Below are 19,869 nucleotides of genomic sequence, written 5' to 3'. Positions count from 1 at the left end.
TTGTTTCTACTGTTACCATTTAAGCAAATTATAACAACACATTCAACGTTCTCCTAGGTCTTAAACAACTTCAGAAAAATTATTTTCAGGAATCAAAGTAAGTGCTAACTAATTGGATGTTTCATTACACTTTCTGTGTAGTCACTGTTTTCTGCATAGTAACATATGTTTAAATAACTCATACATTAAAGGCAACGTACTACCAACAGAGACCATGCAGTCACATGCTGTATGGCCCAAAGGTGGGCTGATACTTACACTGAACAGCAAATGAAGCCAGAAGAGCAGCAGTGTTATGAGGACAGGGCAGTCTAATCAAACAGAAAATAACTCAAGGTTAAACACAACAATTTTAAAAGCACTATAATTTATATTATACTATTCACACTTGAAGTTTCCGTGTGACTTACATTTTAACTATTAAGTAATGAACTTATCTGATGAAAGGAATTCATGCTACATGTAGCCATCTTTCAGTAGATAATCTGTTTGCAATGATCATGAACTACTTATTACAGAATTGGAAGTATTTTTAAAGCCCATTACTAAAAACTTAAAACAGCTCACCTTCCAGTAAGAATGTCTTGTTTGATTTGCAAAAAATACTGGTACCTTAAAAAAAAAAAGATAGCATTTACTGGAATTATAACATTTAGAGTTTTAAAAACTGTATATTTACATTAACAAATAAAACCGAAATATTTAAGTATTTGCTTTTATAATATGCATACTAGCCCACGTAAAGATATTTTAAAATAAACTTTCATAAATACATGAATCCAAATATTTAGAATTCTTTGATAAATGAAATTTGATACTTATATTTTGTTTCCCTAGCTTCTATTATAAAACTTCCACGAATTTAAGAATTACACGACTGAGGGAGATTAGGGAGAAATACTCTGAAGTAGGATTTCCCTGGTGGCGCAATGGTTAAGAATCCGCCTGCCAATGCAGGGGACACGGGTTCGAACCCTGGTCCGGGAAGATACCACATGCCGCGGAGCAACTAAGCCCGTGTGCCACAACTACTGAGCCCACGCGCCACACCTACTGAGCCTGCAAACCACAACTACTGAAGCCCACGTGCCTAGAGCCCGTGCTCCGCAACAAGAGAAGCCACCATAACGAGAAGCCCGCGCACCACAACGAAGAGTAGCCCCTGCTCACCGCAACTAGAGAAAGCCCGCGCGCAGCAATGAAGACCCAATGCAGAGCCCCCCCCCAAAAAAAACAAAAAAACAAATACTCTAAAGATTGGTGTATGCAGAAAGTAGAACTGGGAAGCACAGAAAACTTAAGTCAGAGACATAGAAGAGCTGACAGTAGCAACACGCTAGAGACCAACTAAAGAAAATCACTCTTTCACTCTTTCAGCTGAGCCAGGAAGCCAGCTGCAAGGACAGGCCTATGCGTTGATCACCGTATCATCAGGCAGCAGGAAGCTGCTAATTGTAGAAAAGTACTTTCCATCTTCATTTGGGTTAAGCAAGCTCTCTTTGATCAAAAAAAAAAAAAAGAAAAAAGAAAAAAAAGGTAAGTTCCTTTCCCTACTATTGCTCTACTATTAAAATTGCCAAGTACCCAATTTCCTTTAAAACCAACAAAAATGTAAGTATCCTATAACAAGAAATGCTGAAGTTGCTTACAAGATGGCACTCCCCTTCTGTCCTTGCTAGTGGGTAGTCATCCCCTCACAGATTTATCAATGCCTGGGTAAAGTCACCTGTGCTGTATCATGTTGGCAGAAGATAAAATTTTGTGGCTTTTAATGTTTAAACAGAGAATCTTAAGACCTTCATTTCACCCCACTAAAGAAAGTACACATACTCCAAGAGCCAAAAATTATTTAAAATTTTAGTTGTTTAGCTGATTAAAGAGTTCCATGACAATATTCAAATTACCAAAGAATGTAATTAAGGTTTTCAGAGAATCAGATATAAAAAAGCTGATACAAATACCCTGGCTTCATATATTAATGAATGAAGTACATAAACTCTCTGTTAGGCTTAAAACATAGTATTACACTATTATCTATATACTCAATCCAAGACAACATATTTCTATCTGGCCTACTCAGCTTCATAATTAAAAGTTAAAGGTTTCTGGTGGGAAAGTCCTTTTTTTTTAAAATATTTATTTATTTAGGCTGTGCCGAGTCTCAGTTGTGGCACCTGGGATCTTCAATGTGGCATGCAGAATCTTTAGTTGTGGCATGTGGACTCTTAGTTGTGGCACGTGGGATCTAGGCCCCGCCCAGGGATCGAACCCGGGTCCCCTGCATTGGGAGCTTGGAGTCTTACCCACTGGACCACCAGGGAAGTCCCCTGGTGGGAAAGTTTTATAGTTAGGATTGAAATGTGTATATCCTTGACATAATATTGTAAATCCTACACAAATAACACCTACGTTTCCTGAATCTGATGTACACACTGAGCAGTAAGGACTGATAGAGTAGAAACCGGAATTGAAAGTCCTACGCTAAACCAGCCTGTCATCTTTGGCAAATGACTTAAAACTGGGTGGAGCCTTAGTTTCTCTGTTTGTAAAAAGGAAGTAATATCACTTGCCTGGTATATGTATCCCAGGGGCCCTAAATATGGTGGTAAAAGCCCAATTTTTAAAGACAATTAAGACCTTTAAGGTAGATTAATAATGATTGAGCTAAATGCAGAAATATGTTTAAGCTGTAAAAATAATACAATAACATACCATGCACTAAACACCTATTATGTACTGAGTATACCTAAGCACTAAAAAGCACTAGAAAGAAATGTTATTTGTATTCTGATGACTCCTAAGAAAACGCCAATTCTAATTACGCCAGCACCTGTTAATACAAATGACATTTAACCTGATGAAAGGTCTGTAACTACTTTCTTTTTTTACCACTAATCCAAAACAGAATCTCAAGGCAAGGAGGTGTAGCAGTAATTTCTTGTTTTGTGGGGTTTAAACTAATCCTTAAAATTTAGCCACTAACTGTGGCTACGGGTATCCTACTACTAATCATGACCATTAACAAGAAGGCTACCCAAGCACTAAAGTTTTAAAGGAGTATTTTTTAACCGGGGAATCACCTGGAAGCCTACGCCCAGGTCCCATCTGAGACTTATTAAATCAGAGTTTCCAGGGGTGTTGCCAAGGCATCAGCACGTTTTAAAGCTCCCCTGTAAGTGATTCTAACTTGTAATCAGGGTAGAGAATCCTTGATGTACACAATGGTGATAAAAATTAAAATCGGCCCTTCACTCCATTTTACCAAGCAACGCCAGTTGCAAGATTCCAGGACACTCCATTCTAAAGGATTTTTGAAATAATGCATTATTTCTAGTGAGAACAAAGATAATATTCTAGACTGATGGACTTAGCACAATTCCTCAATTTCTACCAAACGTGATTTTACTTTATTCTACTTCATGAAGATAGTTTGACTTTAATTATCAGTGAGACACATTTATTCCTTGGTTATGTTTTCAACACAGGCCATAAAAGAACCAACACATTCAAGCTCATTAAGAAATTTAAAGACAGTTTTTTGAGTGAAATAAATTATGAATATGGCTACAACTGACAATATTTTAATTGCTTATGTTAACAAACTTTTCATAAGCATTAAATACATTAGAAATCCAATTAAAAATTATTGGTCTTTTATTTACAAATATTTCTTATAATTTAAAAATCTAATTACATAAATATATATTATGGAATACTTCATTAATCAAGTTACAAGTACTAGTAAAAAATGCATTTTAAAATCCTTTATAATTCACAATTTTCAGTAATTGAGAGTAGTTTCCTTGAAGTTCCTCCAAAATTAGGGAAAGTTTGACTCCACTGAGAATTATTTAAGGTAAAAGATCTTGTTATTTGAATTATTTAACAACAACAACAAAACCTGACTAAGAGCTACAATATTAAACTAAATATTCATATGATACAACTTTGCTTTTCAAGATAAATTAGGTTGGACATTATTAGGGTCAAATGTTAGGACTGCCTAATCCCAGCTCTATATTCCTGAGTTCTCCTGTTAGAAGAAAGGTAACACCCTGCCCCCCAACAAACACACAGAAAAGGACTCTCAAAAGTTCTTTGTTTCTCCACTTCACCACAGTATTCTAAAGGATAACCAATACATTACCATCTAAGAGCCTACCTACAGGTGGCTTTAGGTGCAGATTTTTAATTTGGCACCCATCTTTCAGAGTAATTCTGAATATAGTCTGACCTATATTCTTATATCTTATATCTTACGGAAGGTATAATATGCTAATTTTTAATTCTGTCTTTTTTTAAAAAAAACTAATTACTAATTCTGTCTTTCAAGCAATACACAAGGTTATCACTCAGGTTCTTTTAAACAATGACAGTTACCACACTGTGATTACTCCCCACTATTTCCACCTTAAACAGTTCACCTAACATTTACACACTACCAAAACGCTCGCCTGGGTCATTCTTGCGTATACTTTGTCAAGTAGAAGGGGCAACAAAATTAACTGTCAATTAACATTAGACCTACAACGGCCAGTAGAGTGGGCATTTACAGGCCTGAACGTGCTAGTGCGCTCTGCCAACTCCCTTTACAAAGACGCCTGCTGTGCTCTGTAAAGTGCAGCACTCCTACACCTCACGGTGTACAGTTTATAAAGCCTATGTCCTCCTCCATGGAAATAACATATATATAGAACATATTTTTACAAGAAAAAAAAAAGCAGACACAATTCTCACTACGCAGAATGCCTTGACTACAACGGCAGCATCACCTAATTACTTCAGTTATAGCTACAGCAGTGCTTCTGAACCATTTCTCACAAGCAGGAAAGTTAATATTTATATGGCTCGGGAAGCTGCCTGTGGCTGTACGGGGTGGCCCGGGGTTTCAGTCTCCTGAAGCCCTCCCAGCCATCCAACAGAGGAGGAAACTTATCTTGAAACACCTAGAACCCATTCTGTGTGCTGGCAGGGAAGCTCAGAATGATGTCATGGTAATCTATTTTTACCTAATTAATTTCAAAATTTCATAATAGTTTTGACAATATTTTCAAGTAAAAACATGTTCCATAAAAACCCACCTTGTATATTCTTCTTGTAACTTGTTGGGGTCACTTACAAAAAATTTGACTCTAAAGTTCAAACTGTAAGGAGATCCTCCTAGAATTAATAAAAGCAGTTCTAATTAATTAGATTACATTAGTCCTTTACCTTTATAACGTATACTTGTATAACAGCAAATAAATATGTTTGCTCACTCTTTAGCTGCTTCCTTATTGGTTTGTTTGGATCCAGCCACCTCTGAAAAATAAATAAATAAGACTGATTTCTTCTTTTCTGGAGGAACTAATACATCAATTCTTGCAAATCTGTTCCATTTGAAGATTAATGCTAAAAATTAATGCATTTTTTGAAAAGGCCTAGGTAGGGGGAAAAGAATCACTACGTTACAGACTCATATCAAATATAACAAAATTATGCTAGAAAGTACTGAATGTACTTGTGCTTTAAGATTTTGATTTCAATTTCTCATTAAGTTATATAGTGTGCAATAACCTCTATTCCAAAAGTAAAAATGCTTAATAATCACTGCAATATGAAGTGATTCTGTTAATTTAACTATATTATGTCTATATTATGTCTATCAAGTTTTTAAAATTCTCTTTATCTTTCATAAAAATATGCTTGGCTTTATGCTCTCATTCAGACAAAATTTAACTACACATCATGAAAATCTACTCTTATGAAAAATTTTAACTCCTACTCTATTCCTTAAAAAAGAAAACAAAAAACAAAATACCCCCCCCCCCAAAACACCCCATACTAATTTTTTAAGAGACAATGTTTAGTTTGGGGAAGGACTGGTTTTTGTATATGAAAATTCCAAGTAGTCCCGACACTTCTGAATGCCAGTTAAGCTCTATTTCAGGAGAACTATAACTAAATTCAGAAAACATTTCAACTGCCAACGTTTCAGTTAAAAAAATTAAAGAATCCAAAATGAGGTGATAGACGTGGCAGTATTTTCAAAGCACTACACAAATATAAGCTTACATATCGTTACTTATAAACTGTCCTCCTACCACCCATACTTGATTCCATGCAGAGCACACAAACAGATTTCAGTAACAGGTGGCTGAAAGTCATCCATGAATCCTTCCTTTCCATTATCCATAACATCCAACATATCCAATCCAACTAATTCTACCTTCAAACCGTCCCTAGAATTGAATAATTCTTCACCATCTACTCTGCCACCAGCCATGTCTCTGGGACAGCCCTGGCCACAGCCTCTTAACTGCGGCCTCTGCCTCTTACCATCATCCTCCCTCCCCCAGAAGCTACAGTAGTCTTTTAAAAGGCTCACTCCTTTGCTTAACATCTCTTGATAATTTCTCAATGTAAGGTCCAAAGGCCTTACTGTGGCTTACATGGTCTCTCCCTACTTCCTTTTTTTTTTTCTATTGGTCTTTCTTTAATGTTTTATTTGCCTCAGTTAATTTTAAAAATGTATATTTCAAAGAGGCAATTTTAGACTCCTGATAAGTTTCGGAAGCCTTAAAATACCAATCAAAATAGGTGTCCAGTTCAGTTTTGACAGTTCCAAATCTGTGGCTGTCTAACACAATTTTTTTTAACATATACATATATCCACTCTTTCTTAAGATTCTTTTCCCATGTAGGTCACCGCAGAACACGGAGTAGAGCTCCCTGTGCTGTGCAGCAGGTCCTTATTAGTGATCTATTTTATACGTACTAGTGTGTACATGTCGATCCCAGTCTCCCAATCTACTCCCCCTCCCCCCTGGTAGCCATAAGTTCGTTTTCTGCATCTGTATTTGTTTCGTAGGTAAGTCCCTTTGTACCCTTTTGCAGACCCACATGTAAGTGATATCATGTGTTATTTCTCTCCTCACTTCCTCCACCTCAGTTTACTGAGCTCCAGCTTAATGGCCTCCTTTCTGTTTCCCCAAGATGTCATCTTGGGGCCTTCAATTCTAAGCTTCCTTATGCACAGCATGTCCTTCTCCGGCTTTTCCCATGGCTGACGTCTTTCGTTATCTAAGTCTCAGCTTAAATTCCACCTCATCAGAAAGGCCTTCATGGACTGCCCTATCAAAAGTATCGTATGTCACAAAGCTCCTATCTACTTAGTTATTTTCCTTCAGGTAAGGAACATTAAATTCCTTCGTAACATTTTCTTAATTGCAACATATTTGTTTTACTTTTTAATTGCCTATCTCCTTTCTTAGATTTTGAACTCCTTAAGGTAAGGAATAAAATCTGATTTATTCAAAGCTGAAGGGTCAGTACCCAGCACAGAACATGGCATATAACATCTACTAAAAATACCTGGTGAAGGACTAACCCTGCTGAATGACTCAGCGGGGCGGGGGAATCTGTTTCTGTGCCAATAATCAGATGGCTTTCACCCCTACTTAACACATCTGTTCCCCCTATGTATCCACCCATTTATCCATAGTCTCACCCATCTATCTATCAATCTAGTGATTTTTTTCCTTCATACTTTCTAGAAAAAAAATCATAAATTACATTTATTTTAATGTCTGTCTAAAATCGAAATTTGGGACCAGTTAATGCCCCAAAGCCTGCCTTCCTCACCAGAAATGCAGACATATTTACATACACAAGTAGGTGTGTGAGGCTGACACGGCTAGGAGGAGTACACTAAGAAGCACTGGGAAATGTAAGACTTCCTCAGTGACGTCAATCAGATAGGACGTAGGTTCTTGGCTTAAACCGTGAAGATGGAGCCAGATGAACTTGAGGGTCACAGGGTCAACTTCACTCACGCCACCCCAAAATTCAGTTCAGATTCTAACTAGCAACTGCACTGACTTTACCAGTGAAATCTTCACAGCCATGAGTCTTCCTCATCCTGAACGTGTTATTTCTCCATTTACTTATGTCTTCTATTATCTCTTCCTGTAAAGTTTTACAGTTTTCTTCCTATAGATTTTGACACCCCTAATGTCAAAAGTTTATTCATAGATATTCAATGGATTCGGGTTTTTAAAAGAAAACTTATTTAATTTGCTATTTTGTTGGATTATGTTCCCTAATTGATATATAGAAAATTATTGATATTTATTTGTTTGTTCAGCTTTAAGTCCTACTAGTTGTAAAAAGTTTTCCAAATGATTCACTTGGACTCTCAAGGCAGATTCATTATATCACTAAGAAGAAATGAGTTCTCTGCACCTTCATCCCAAACACACAAACATATTTATTCCACAGGGAACTGCACCTGCTGCCCTCGTTGAACCAGAGAAAGAGAAGACAAGAGGGCTAAGCAGCGTAGCTGTTTCAAATCGTTTTGATAAACTGGGCTGCCTTTCCCTGAAAACTCTCCCGCCTCTACTGTATTTCTCTCCTACATTCTTTTTTCAGTTTCCTCTACTTGATTTTTCCACCAATCCTTGCAAGCACTGAATCTTCTAAGAAATCCTTAACATTTCTTGTCTGCTCATGGCACTCATTTTTATTCTGTGTGTATGTACAATATTTGACATTGGAAAGCAACAAAAAGCAGGCAGAAGAAATTGGACCTAAGTCTATTCTTGAAAAACAAAAACTGCAATGGGTGAGATGTCTATAGTTGCAGTTTTTTGCCTGAGAGCAATCTCAAATCCTGCACCAGGCAGGAGACAACCTCACTAACTTGAGGTGTCAGTGGACAGCGTTCAGGCAGGAGTGGCAGGGTACCCAGAAAACTCAGGAGGAAACCCTGAAAGAGAGGAAGGCAGCAGAAGGGCTTAACTCTAAAATCCGGATATAAAAGCCCCCTCAACTCTGGCTGACAGTTCAACTTCTGCGTGCACAGGAAGACCCCAAAGCCCCAGGAAAGAGCAGCAGCTGCAAACGTAAAGAAATGAACAGAGAGAACCGTTCGCCCAAAGGGAAGCAGAGTAGGACTGTGGGTCCAGCTCCACTCGTTCTCAGTAACACAGTCCAAGTCGCACAGGGCGTCACTACCATGTCCACAGCCAAGCTCTGTCTATCACCCTGAGAGGGTCCCTGTGTCCCTCTGTACCCAGTCCCCCAAGCCCAGGCAACCACTGATCTGCTTTCAGTCACTATATACCAGTTTTGCTTGCTCTACAATTTAATATAAATGAAATAATAGAGTATATCATGTAGTGTTCCACTATGCAAAAATATAACAATTATTTTTCATCCATTCACTTATTGACAGATGTTAAAGTTAATTCAGGAATGAGCTATTATGAATAAAGCTACTATGATCATTTGTGTACAAGGTTTCACGTAACATGTTTTCATTTCTCTTGGATAAATATCCAAAAGAGGGGTTCCTTGGAGGTATATATTAAATCTATGTTTAGTTTTATAAGAAACTGCCAAACTCTACTTTCCAAAGTGGTTGTATCCTTTTAAAGTCCGACCAGCAATTCTTAACAGTTGCTCCACATCCTTGCCAAAATGTGGTATTGTGAGACTCTAATTTTTTAACTATTCTAATGGATGTGCAGTGACATCTCACTGTGGTTTTACAATTCCCTGATGCACCTGTGTTTAGTAGATGTCCTTTATCACAGCGAGAATGCTCCTTTTCCAAGTTTAAGAGTTTTCATTATGAATGGATGCGGAATTTTATTCTATGTAAATTATGCCTCAATTATACTGATTTAAAAGAAAAATTCTAGAAGCTAAAAGCACACTTAATGGTGAGACACTGAGTGCCTTCCTCCTATGACAGGGAACAGGTAAGGCAGTGTGCTGCCGTCAGTCACCTCTATTCATCATTGTCCTGGTAGTCTCAGCTTTCATGTAATAAAGAATAAAAAATAATGGAAAAAAAGATAAAAGACTGGGAAGGAAGAAGTAAAACTCCCTATTCACATATGACATGATTTACGCAGAAAAAACCGTATGTTTACATGACAATCTACGTAGAAAATCCTACAGAATTTACAAAAAGTGACTAGAATTAGTAAGTGAGTTTAGAAAGGTTACACAATAAAAAAATAAACTGTATTTCTATATGCTAGAAATAAACAATTGGTAACTGAAAAAGAAAACCAACAATACCATTTGGATGGTTCTTCTATCTACCAAGTTGCCAGAGACAGAATCTGAGATACCAGACTCTGAGTTCACTCTTTCCCTCGTGAGCCCTGCTGACTTTCTCTCCTGACTCTCTTGAGCACTTACCCACCACCACAGCCAATCCAGTAACTCACTAGCGCGACAATCTCCCAACTGTCTCTAGTTTGCCACTTCACTTGCCACTGGCTATACTGTACCCAGAGTGATATGTCTAAAATACAATTTTCACGTTGCTTGTATAAATAAATCCTTAGGCTGGTACAATCTTAACGCAGATCAAAAGCACTTGATGATCTATTGCACTACTCATATCTCATCTGTGACCCATCTTCTCTTCCTGCTCTATATTCCAGCCATAGGTATTAAAAAATTCTTTTTCAGTTCCTCAAATACAACAATCCTCTCTCTTCACTCTGGAACTTTGCATATGCTACTGATTCTCTCTGAAATACTTCTCTGCACCCCAGATCCCTTTGTCATTCCCTCCCAAAATGGAACCGGGTTTAAAGAGAACAAAAACAAAGATCTATCATTTGGCAGGCTACAGAAGAGGTTTATACAAAAGGTAGGTAATAAGAGCCTGAATTAAGGTATTACAGTAGAAACAGATGAAAGGAACATGAGAGAAATACCATATGAGAACATGAGAGAAATAAAAGCAAGCATTTTAGCAATCATGTTGTACTAAAACATGGTTTGCTGAAATAAGTCATTCTCTATGTGACTTCTATATTTCTTCAAACCAGATGAAATAATTCAAGAACACTGAGTTATATAAAACTAATCTTCAAACAGTAGACCAAGCTATTCTCTATGAATCATTTCTTACCTAATTAACAGTCTATTGGGTTAGAGCAGTGGTTTTCAAAATGTGGTGCCTTGAACTGCTAGCAGCATTAGCATTAGAGGGGAATTTGTGTGAAATGAGAATTACTGGAGCTCCACCCCAAACTTTCTGCATCAGAAACTCTAGGCCTGGGGCCCAGAAATCTGTACGGTAAGAAGCCTTCAGGTGATTCTGATATAAGTTCAAGTTTGAAAGTCACAAGGTTAGGGGATACGGAAACAGCAGTAAACCAGTAAATACCATAACCACAACAAAACTATCAGAAGGGTGAAACTGCAGAAAGAACAAGTCAACAGTAATCGATAATCTACTCTTTGTCCCACTGAAGGGCACTGTAATTCACTCTGGGGGCAAAAAAAAAAGAAAGTAAATATATTACTCATGATGCACACGAGTAATATAATCTCGAGGCTCTGATGAATATCACGCTGATAAAAGCCACTAAGGTACAGCCACCTTGAAGTGCTTATAAAATTAAAGAAATTATGGGTAATGAATTACAACCATGTTACTCATTATTTTGCCCACTCACTCAATACACATTTACTGAATACAACTATTATACAAGACATTATGCTAAGAGCTAAAGCTGTGATAAGTAGGTTTTAAATGAAAGCAGAAGAAATTTCAAAAAGTCAAAGCTTTTCTTTTAAGTAATTTTGTTTGTTGCACTGGAATTCATTGCCAAGGGAGATTCTAAAGCAAAGGATAGTCAACTATGATTCTGTGTTTGTTACATATAAGACTACAATCAAATGCTAGGTGCTTTTTTAGTTTATCAATTATAAATCCAATTAAATTAATTTCAGTATCTACACGCCTAAGACAATACTGATTCTGATCCTCAAAAGCGAATATATAGTATCTATACATATAAAATATATGTGCAACATATACATTTACACACTATATATATATACATGTATATATAATATATATGAGCTTTCAGATGAAGAAACTCTTAACTAGTAAGAATTAACAGGGGTTAATTCTTTGGGGATATTACCAAGTCCCTTTTGGTCACTGCTGGTAATTTTATGGCATGAGTACCTCCTCTCCTCAATATGCTCATTTTTATAAGTCCTGTGCATCTGCATCATTCTCTCTTGGGAAGGGAAAATAAAGGCTTTGGAGTCAAATAAATATGACTTCAAATCCTTTTGCAGCTACTTAATTATCTGTGTAATTAAACGAGTTTTGTAAGCCTCAGTTTTTCATCTTTAAGAGAATTTTAATGATAGTTTCATAAGATTATTGTGAGAATTTGGTTTACTAACAAGTCCGCAATAGATATTTCATAAATGTTACACCCTTACTCCTTCTCTTTTTTAAAATGGCACCTCTTTTCCTCAATCCGTTAATTATCCTCAAAGTCTTGACATATTTCACACTGACAACCAGAAATGGGACAGTAATTACATTTGTGCTCTAAAGGCCCCTCATTAGACACCCTTTGGCATTTCACAGATTCTTCTGAATATTTAAATACTGAAGTTGTAGTGCTGTGTATGGAAAAGACCTGCAGGGGGAGTTAGGAGACCCAAGTCCAGTTTCATTAATACCAGCAAAGTAGCTTGGGCTTTACCTCCTTGGATTGGGATAATTTCACATGAAAAATAAGTGTGGTAAGACAAAATAATCTCTAAGGTTTCTTTTGTGTCTTTAAAACTGTATGATTCTAATCTGGGGGGAAGAATTATTCTGGATCATCAGCAATTGGTCCCTGGGACCTGGGAATATAATACCTTATTTCAGAAGGGATGCTCAAGATAGAAAAGTAAGACAAAGTAAGAAAAAGTAGGAGACAGCCAAAAGATCAACCCAGCTCAAAATACTGATACCTCTGCTCCCACATTCATCCTGCTGTAATTGTTTTAGAGTAGAAATGTCTTCTTGTGTACAAATTTATGAGACAGAATTTTTACTTCTTGTAACATATGTGGTCTCAATTATTAGTCCTTCTGGAACACTTTCTTAGTGACTATGGTGATAAGTAACTGGTCTCTTTCTTCTTTGTTGTCTGTCACTTCTCCAAACCATCTAAAGACAGGCTTCTATCTAAACGGTCTGACCTATGAGTGTCAGCAAGATAATCTAAGAATTATCTATTTTTTTAAATCTCAATATTGCACATAGTAGCAGACAACTTTCACGTATTTGCCTGGCTAACAATTTATCTTTCTGTGAAAGGTAGCATTACTGACATTTCTACTGACTTCTATCAATATTCTCGCGTTCATTTATTAAGAAATAACACTATTCCTCTAGGTCTTGGAGCAGCTCAAGTCATCTGATGAAGTACGAGGAAAGTTTGTTTTTATTTCAGTTCAGTACAAAAGGATTTATTTCCACTGAGACTAGCTGGACCTTGCTTTATTTTATCCACCTCATCTTCACAGTTTTTCATACAAAATCAGTTAAGTAATGCCAAGAAAAAGTAATATTTAACATTTCATATTTACTTCCCACTAACCATTCTTTCAGAGACCTAGGATGTAACCATGAGAGAAAACGAGAGCAAGAGATAGAGAGAAGCCCTACTTTCCTCCCAATCGTTACTCGTATTTTCCATATAAGACCTTACAAACTGATTTCTAAGGCACTGATTCAGAGAACCATTTCTTCAGCTTCCCAATTTTTCTCAACTATACAAAACGTTTCCTTCAAAACAGTCATTCTCCTGTACTAGGCAAAAGGATATCATATTCGTTTGTAAAAAACCCTCACTGTATAACCATATAAATTTACAAAGAATTCACAATTTTAAGGTGAAAAACTAATTTCATCTTAATGCAGGCTAATTTATGCAAGACTCAAGATACATTAAGTATTTACTTCAATATTGTAATGTTAACATTTTAACCTTTATGCCCAATTTTCTCTCCAAGAAGTACGAATTAGATTTGCTTCTCAGTTGTCTGAGACATGTAGAGAAAGAAACTGGTACTCAATCTATAGACTGACCTATGATTAGAAAAACCTTAAGGAAATAACCCAACAGATTAAAACATCAAGAAATTGAGGTTCAAAGGCAAAAGAATTACCTGTAATCATTCAAATTAAAATTTTTAAAAAACTCAAACAGTGAACATTATAAATCAGAAAGGACTTATTATGAAGAGAGAAAAATTGCAATGGCAATGAAAGACAGCAGCTTACACTTACTGGGTTATCTGTGCAATCGTCAGCCAGCTGTAAACCAAAATAGTCACGCTCAGTCAAATCAAGGTGCCTGAAGACCATCTCCAACAGAACCTGCCCCTGATCATGTTTCTGGAAGAAAAGTAACAGGAAATCAAACTGACAGGCTACATCCTTTCAGATTTTGAAACTCTTGGACTCTCCTCTTTTATTAAGTTGGCAACTGGTTCCATGCCAACAACTTGGTTGAGCAATAAAGACTCCACATGTTACATCGTACTTAGAAAAGTCTGACTTTGGGCAAACTGGTTCAAGGAGTACATAATAAAGATGAAGATATAAGGGAAACCTTTGAAAATGTCTTCTGCTTTTAGGCTATTCTCGTGGCATTTTTGTAATTTTATATTGTTAGCACATTAACTCATGTATGTATCCATATCATGTGTCTTACTGTCTTACTCTTACCTTTAAATTATGGCTGGAAAGTGACATATTTGACTAAGTACAATTTAAAATTTGTGTGTGTAAGATAGATAATGCCACGAAAAGGGAAATAAAACAGTGAAAATTATCTGCAGCAAACTGATAACATTCTAATTATCAACGAATACAGAGAACTTTAGGAAAAGATCTCTTTTCAATCTCACACCAATTTTATCATGTGGGCATCATGCTGTGGCTTCCCTAAGTCCCGTAGCTACCAAGCTGTGGCACAAAGGGCATGGTTGGAACTTTCCTAAAAAGAAATGTAGCTAATCACTGAAAACATGGAGAAACTGCTAACATGTTCAGCAATAAAAGAAGTCACAGTGGGAAACCATAATGACACACCATGAACACACAAGAATCCAAAAAGTAAAATCCAGTGAGTAAGATAAAAAATACCTAATGCTGAATCTGCTGTATAAAAAATAAATTAATTTTATTAAATTAAAAAAAGCAACAACCTAACACTGCTAACACTGTGGACAGGTATCATCTGCTGGGAAAGCACTCTGGAAACATTAGCAAGAGCAGTAACAATACTGGCTACTTCTGTCATCCTGACCTGAGTGAAAAATAAGATCCAACTTTGGGAGAAGCAGCTATACACCCCAATACATCCAGTGCAGTGTTATTTATATGAGACAAATACTAGGAAAACACATTAGTGAATAGTGGTGTATTTTTCCACCAATTTCGCCTCTTAATAGCTATGACAGTTTGGTAGCTTCCAGCTACAAGTTAGAATCAAAACTCAGAGCTGAAACGATAAGGACATAAGTATTTTTTTTCATACAGTAGAAAGCAGAGAGATACAACAGACTCCAGAGTTGGCTAGTTCAGTAGATGAACGGCATAATCAAGTACCAGGTTTCTTTCATCTCTCTAATCCACATTCCTGCTGTCAGCTGCATTCATAGGCTGTTAGTGAGATGGTCAGAGCTATTTCAAAATTCATACCTGCAGATGACAATGTTCAAAAGAACGACCTTCCTTGTAAAGAGCTTCCCTTCACGTCTCAGTGTGTCAAACAGCTATTTCCAAAACTCATCAATGGCAGGAAGTATGTGCCTCAAACAATGCTTCACAATGGTGGTCCCCATTTGAACAACCTGTGAACATTTTTTGTACTGATGCAACTCACCTCCCCCACCCGTCTCCCATTCTCATTAAATTGGCCCAGGATGGAGATGGAGCATTAGTCTTTTTAAACAGCTGCTAAGGTGAGCCTAAGGTACTCTTCTAGAGACAAGATGGAGTAGATGCATTTCTCCCTATACCTCCAGCTGAGTGAAACCAACGAACAACAACAACAACAAAATGCAGAAAAAAATTTTTAAACTCTGAAAGATAAAAGTAGCAGCCTGGCTAGGGAACTCCTTGGGTTTTCTTTCCATTTCTTTTTATTGAGGTAAAATTCACAAAATGTAAAATTAACCATTTAGAGGTGTGCAATCCTTCTGCATTTAGTGCATTCACAATACCGTGCAACCATCATTTCTACCTAGTCCCAGAACATTTTCATCACACCAAAAGAATACTGTACCACATCCATTGAACAGCATCTCCTGCCCCAGGCCCTGGCAACCACTCATCTGCTTTCTGTCTCTATGGATTTACTTATTGTGAATATTTCATATAAATGGAATTGAACAACATGTGACCTTTTCTGTCTGGCTCCTTTCACTCAGCATTAATGTTCTCAAGGTTCCATGCTGTACCATGTATCCACATCTAATCCCTTTATATGGCTAAATAATATTCCATTATATGAATATATCACAGCTTGTTTATCAGTTGATGGACATCTGGGTTGCTTCCACCCTTTGGGTACTGTTGTTTCTGAGGCAGGAGATAGATGGGCCCCAGGCTGCGCAGCTGAAGTCTGTCCCCTGTGGACAGATACTCCAAGACAAAGATAATAGCGGGAGCAGAGAAGAGCTGAGTCCTGCCCAGATAAGAGATAAAGAGACCCCATTCCTCATTCTTGAGGTCAAAGAGACCTTCCTGACGACACACGCGCAGAACGGCTCCTTGGGGGTCAAAGGGGAGGGGACGCCACCCATAGGAGGTGATGTCAACCTACCCACAGGCCTCTTTGCTAGAATCCACCTTGGCTAAGAGATGCGCGCACACGCAGGGGAGGACCCTGAGATAAACCAAATACAGACTCAAGGGCCAGGCAAAGCAAGATGACTGGCCAGAGGAAACCCAGAAAAAATGCCCCATAAAAGTGATTCAAACTACCACAAGGGCACAGCTCTTTCTCTGAGCCCACCTGTGTGTCTATCCACATGTACCCTTTTTCCTTCTAATAAACACTTTATTTGTTTCACTACTTTCTGTCTCTTTGTGGAAATTCATTTCTACAAAGCCGACAGGCCAGGGTCTTGTCACTGGCCACTGGACTAGTGGCTAGGATTCAGTGCTCTCACTGCCACGGCCTGACTTCAATCTCTGGCTGGAGAACCAAAATCCTGCTTCAAGCCACCGCAGGCTGGGGCCACCCGAGATACTTCCACCTTTTGGTAAAGGCGTACAAGTTATCTGTTTGAGTATGTGCTCTCAGGTCTTCTCGGTATATACACAGAAGTGGAATCAATGGATCATATGCAAATTCTGTTTAACTTTTTGAGGAACCAGCAAACTCTTTTCCATAGCAGCTGTACCATTTTATGTTCCCACCAGCAGTGCATGAGGGTTCCAATTGCTCCACATCCTTGACAACATTTATTATTTTCTATTCTTTTGATTAAAGCCATCCCACTGGGTATGAAGTGGTACTTCACTGTGGTTTTGATTTGCATTTCTATAATAACTAATGATGCTGAGCATTTTTTTCATGTGCTTGTTGGCCATTTGTATATCTTTGGAGAAATGTCTAATAAAGTCTTTTGCCCATTTTTTAAAGTGGGTTGATAATCTTTCCGTTGTTGTGCGTTGAGTTCTTTTTATATTCTAGATGCTAGACCCTTATCAGATATATGATTTGCAAATCTTTTATCCCTTTTCATAGGTGTTTTTTCACTTTCTTGTTCACATACTTGTATACACGGAAGTTTTAAATTTTTCTGAAGCCCAACTTATTCATGTTTTTCTTTTGATGCTTGTGCTTTCAGTGTCATATCTAAGAATTCATTGCTAAATCCAAGGTCATAAAGAATTATCCATATATTTTCTTCAAAAAGTTTTATACTTTTACATGTTACATGTAGTTCCTTCAGCCTGTTTGAGTTTATCTTTGTATATGGTAGGTATATAACCTAGGTAGGAATGCAATTTCATTCTTTTGCATGTGCATATCCAATTGTCCAAGCACCACTGGTTGAAGAAACTATTCTTTCCCCACTGAATGCTCCTGGTAACTTTGTTGAAAATCTGTTGACCATACATGTAGGGGTTTATTTCTAGACTCTCAATCAAGTTTTCTTTTTACCTCGCACATACCATAGACTTGGTACTGGAGAATCCTACAACCCAGAAATACCAATAGGCCCGATGGAAAGAGACCAAAAAAGCCTGCTTTCTCAAGCAAATGACCAGGAAAAGAGTCTCTAAGCAGGACAGAAACCTTACTAACAATGCTGACTCCAATCCTGCCAAACCCAGTGGAAAAAAACTGAGTCCGTCTCCAGCAGCGCCATGGAAACCAAGCAGGGGCCTGGGGTTCCATGTGCCTCCTGGTACTGCTGGCAGCAAGTGGGAAGCCTGCTCTTCTACTCTCTGCCAGCCAACAGCACGCTGCAATACACAGTCTCTCCCAGGGGTGGTATCAGCAGAAGCTGAGGACACAGTCGGAACCTCAGCCCAGCGGTAACAGGCAGTGCTCAGGCCGCCCCATGGGGGTGGTGACGGACGCTGAGAGGGAAGCCTAGATTTCCACTCCCACCACCACCCAGCGGTAGCAGGTGGCATCTGCCAAACAGAAATAAACAGGAGGATGTGGGAGAGGAGGTAGCTAGAAAAAGGGACAGTTAAACCTTGAAGTAAAATCCAAATAAGGAACCACAAGTGAAACTGACCAAAATTAAAAGAGCAAAGGTTTAAAAGTCAATTACAGTGTGGAATACGTGCAAAATTTTCAGTAAGGTCTCTGGATAAAACACACACACACACACACACACACACACACACACGAAGTAGACCAAAAGAGTAATGCAAAGGTTCTAGAAACCAGATTGTCATTAGAACCACAACCCACAAAGGCAGGCCAGGACCTGGATACTACACCAGAGTGACTCCCTGCTACAGAGAAAATTCAGTATAATCCAGAGTCTCATGATACATTGCCCCAAATGTCCAGGATACTACCTAAAATCACTAATCATAACCTGGAAAATCTCAACTAGAAGGAGAAAAAACAATCAACAGACACCAACACTGACATGACTCAGATGTTGGAATTAACATAACAAGTGTTTTGAAGCAGCCATCATATAAATGTTTCAATGAGCCATTATAAAGGTTGTTTAAAAAATAGAATATTTTGCAAAAAACTGAAGATATAAAAGAACCAAATGGAAATTATATAACTAAAAAATATAGTAATGAAATGAAAACTGACTGGATGTGCTCAATAGAAGAACGAAGATGAGAAAGAAGAGAATCAATGAATTTCAAGACAAATCGATAGAAATTACCCAATCTAAACAACAGAGAAGTTAGACTTAAAAAAAAAAAAAATGACCAGAGCCTCAGAGACCTGTGGGACAACAAAAAAAGGTATAACAGTCATGGCACTGGAGTCCCTAAGAGAGAAGAGAAAGAGCTTCAGGATGACAAAATATTTGAGGAAACATTCGCTGAGATTTTCACAAATTTAGCAGAAAGCAAAAACACAGATTCAAGAATCCAAGTGAACCTCAATCAAAATGAATCCAAACAAATCCACCCAAGATACATCATAATCAAACTACTGAAAACAAAACAAAGAGGAAAAAATCTTGAAAGCAACTAGAAAAAAGAATTTACCTATAGGGAATGACAATTCAATTAGAATAGATTTCTCATCTGCAACCATAAGACCAGAAGGAAATGGTACAACATTTTCTAGGTGCTAAAAGAGAAGAACTATCAACCCAGAATTCGCTGTTAACAGAAAATATTGCATAGCAATGAAGGGTAAATAATGACATTCTCAGAAAAAAAGAAAAGTTAAGGGAATTTATCACCAATAGACTACCACTAAAAGAATGCCTAGAAGAAGTTCTCCAACCAGAAAGGAAATAATAACATGAAGAAACTTGGAAAAACAGAAAAGAAGGAAGAGCAATGAAATGGGAGAAACTGAGGAAAATATAAAAGCCTAT

The 19,869-nt window shown here is 37.6% G+C and overlaps 1 protein-coding gene across 5 annotated transcripts in view; it reads right to left on the bottom strand.

The window, feature by feature from the left end:
- The window catches only part of PTPN4 (protein tyrosine phosphatase non-receptor type 4), a 205,013-nt gene that overhangs the window by 101,596 nt on the left and 83,548 nt on the right, over positions 1-19,869 (bottom strand). For 3 of the 5 annotated variants that reach the window (XM_061182965.1, XM_061182967.1, XM_061182970.1), the window contains exons 3-7: positions 14,102-14,209; positions 5,259-5,301; positions 5,082-5,181; positions 568-612; positions 259-311 (exon numbers count right to left, since the gene is read on the bottom strand). In XM_061182965.1, the coding sequence (XP_061038948.1) occupies positions 259-311; positions 568-612; positions 5,082-5,181; positions 5,259-5,301; positions 14,102-14,209 (349 nt within the window). The remainder of the gene's footprint in view (positions 1-258; positions 312-567; positions 613-5,081; positions 5,182-5,258; positions 5,302-14,101; positions 14,210-19,869) is intronic. The other 2 variants (XM_061182968.1, XM_061182969.1) reach the window with 1 other exon arrangement.

The sequence above is a fragment of the Eubalaena glacialis genome, chromosome 1 (assembly GCF_028564815.1).
Source record: "Eubalaena glacialis isolate mEubGla1 chromosome 1, mEubGla1.1.hap2.+ XY, whole genome shotgun sequence".
In the NCBI taxonomy this organism is placed as follows: domain Eukaryota; kingdom Metazoa; phylum Chordata; class Mammalia; order Artiodactyla; family Balaenidae; genus Eubalaena; species Eubalaena glacialis.
This window is presented reverse-complemented; position numbering and strand designations above follow the sequence as displayed.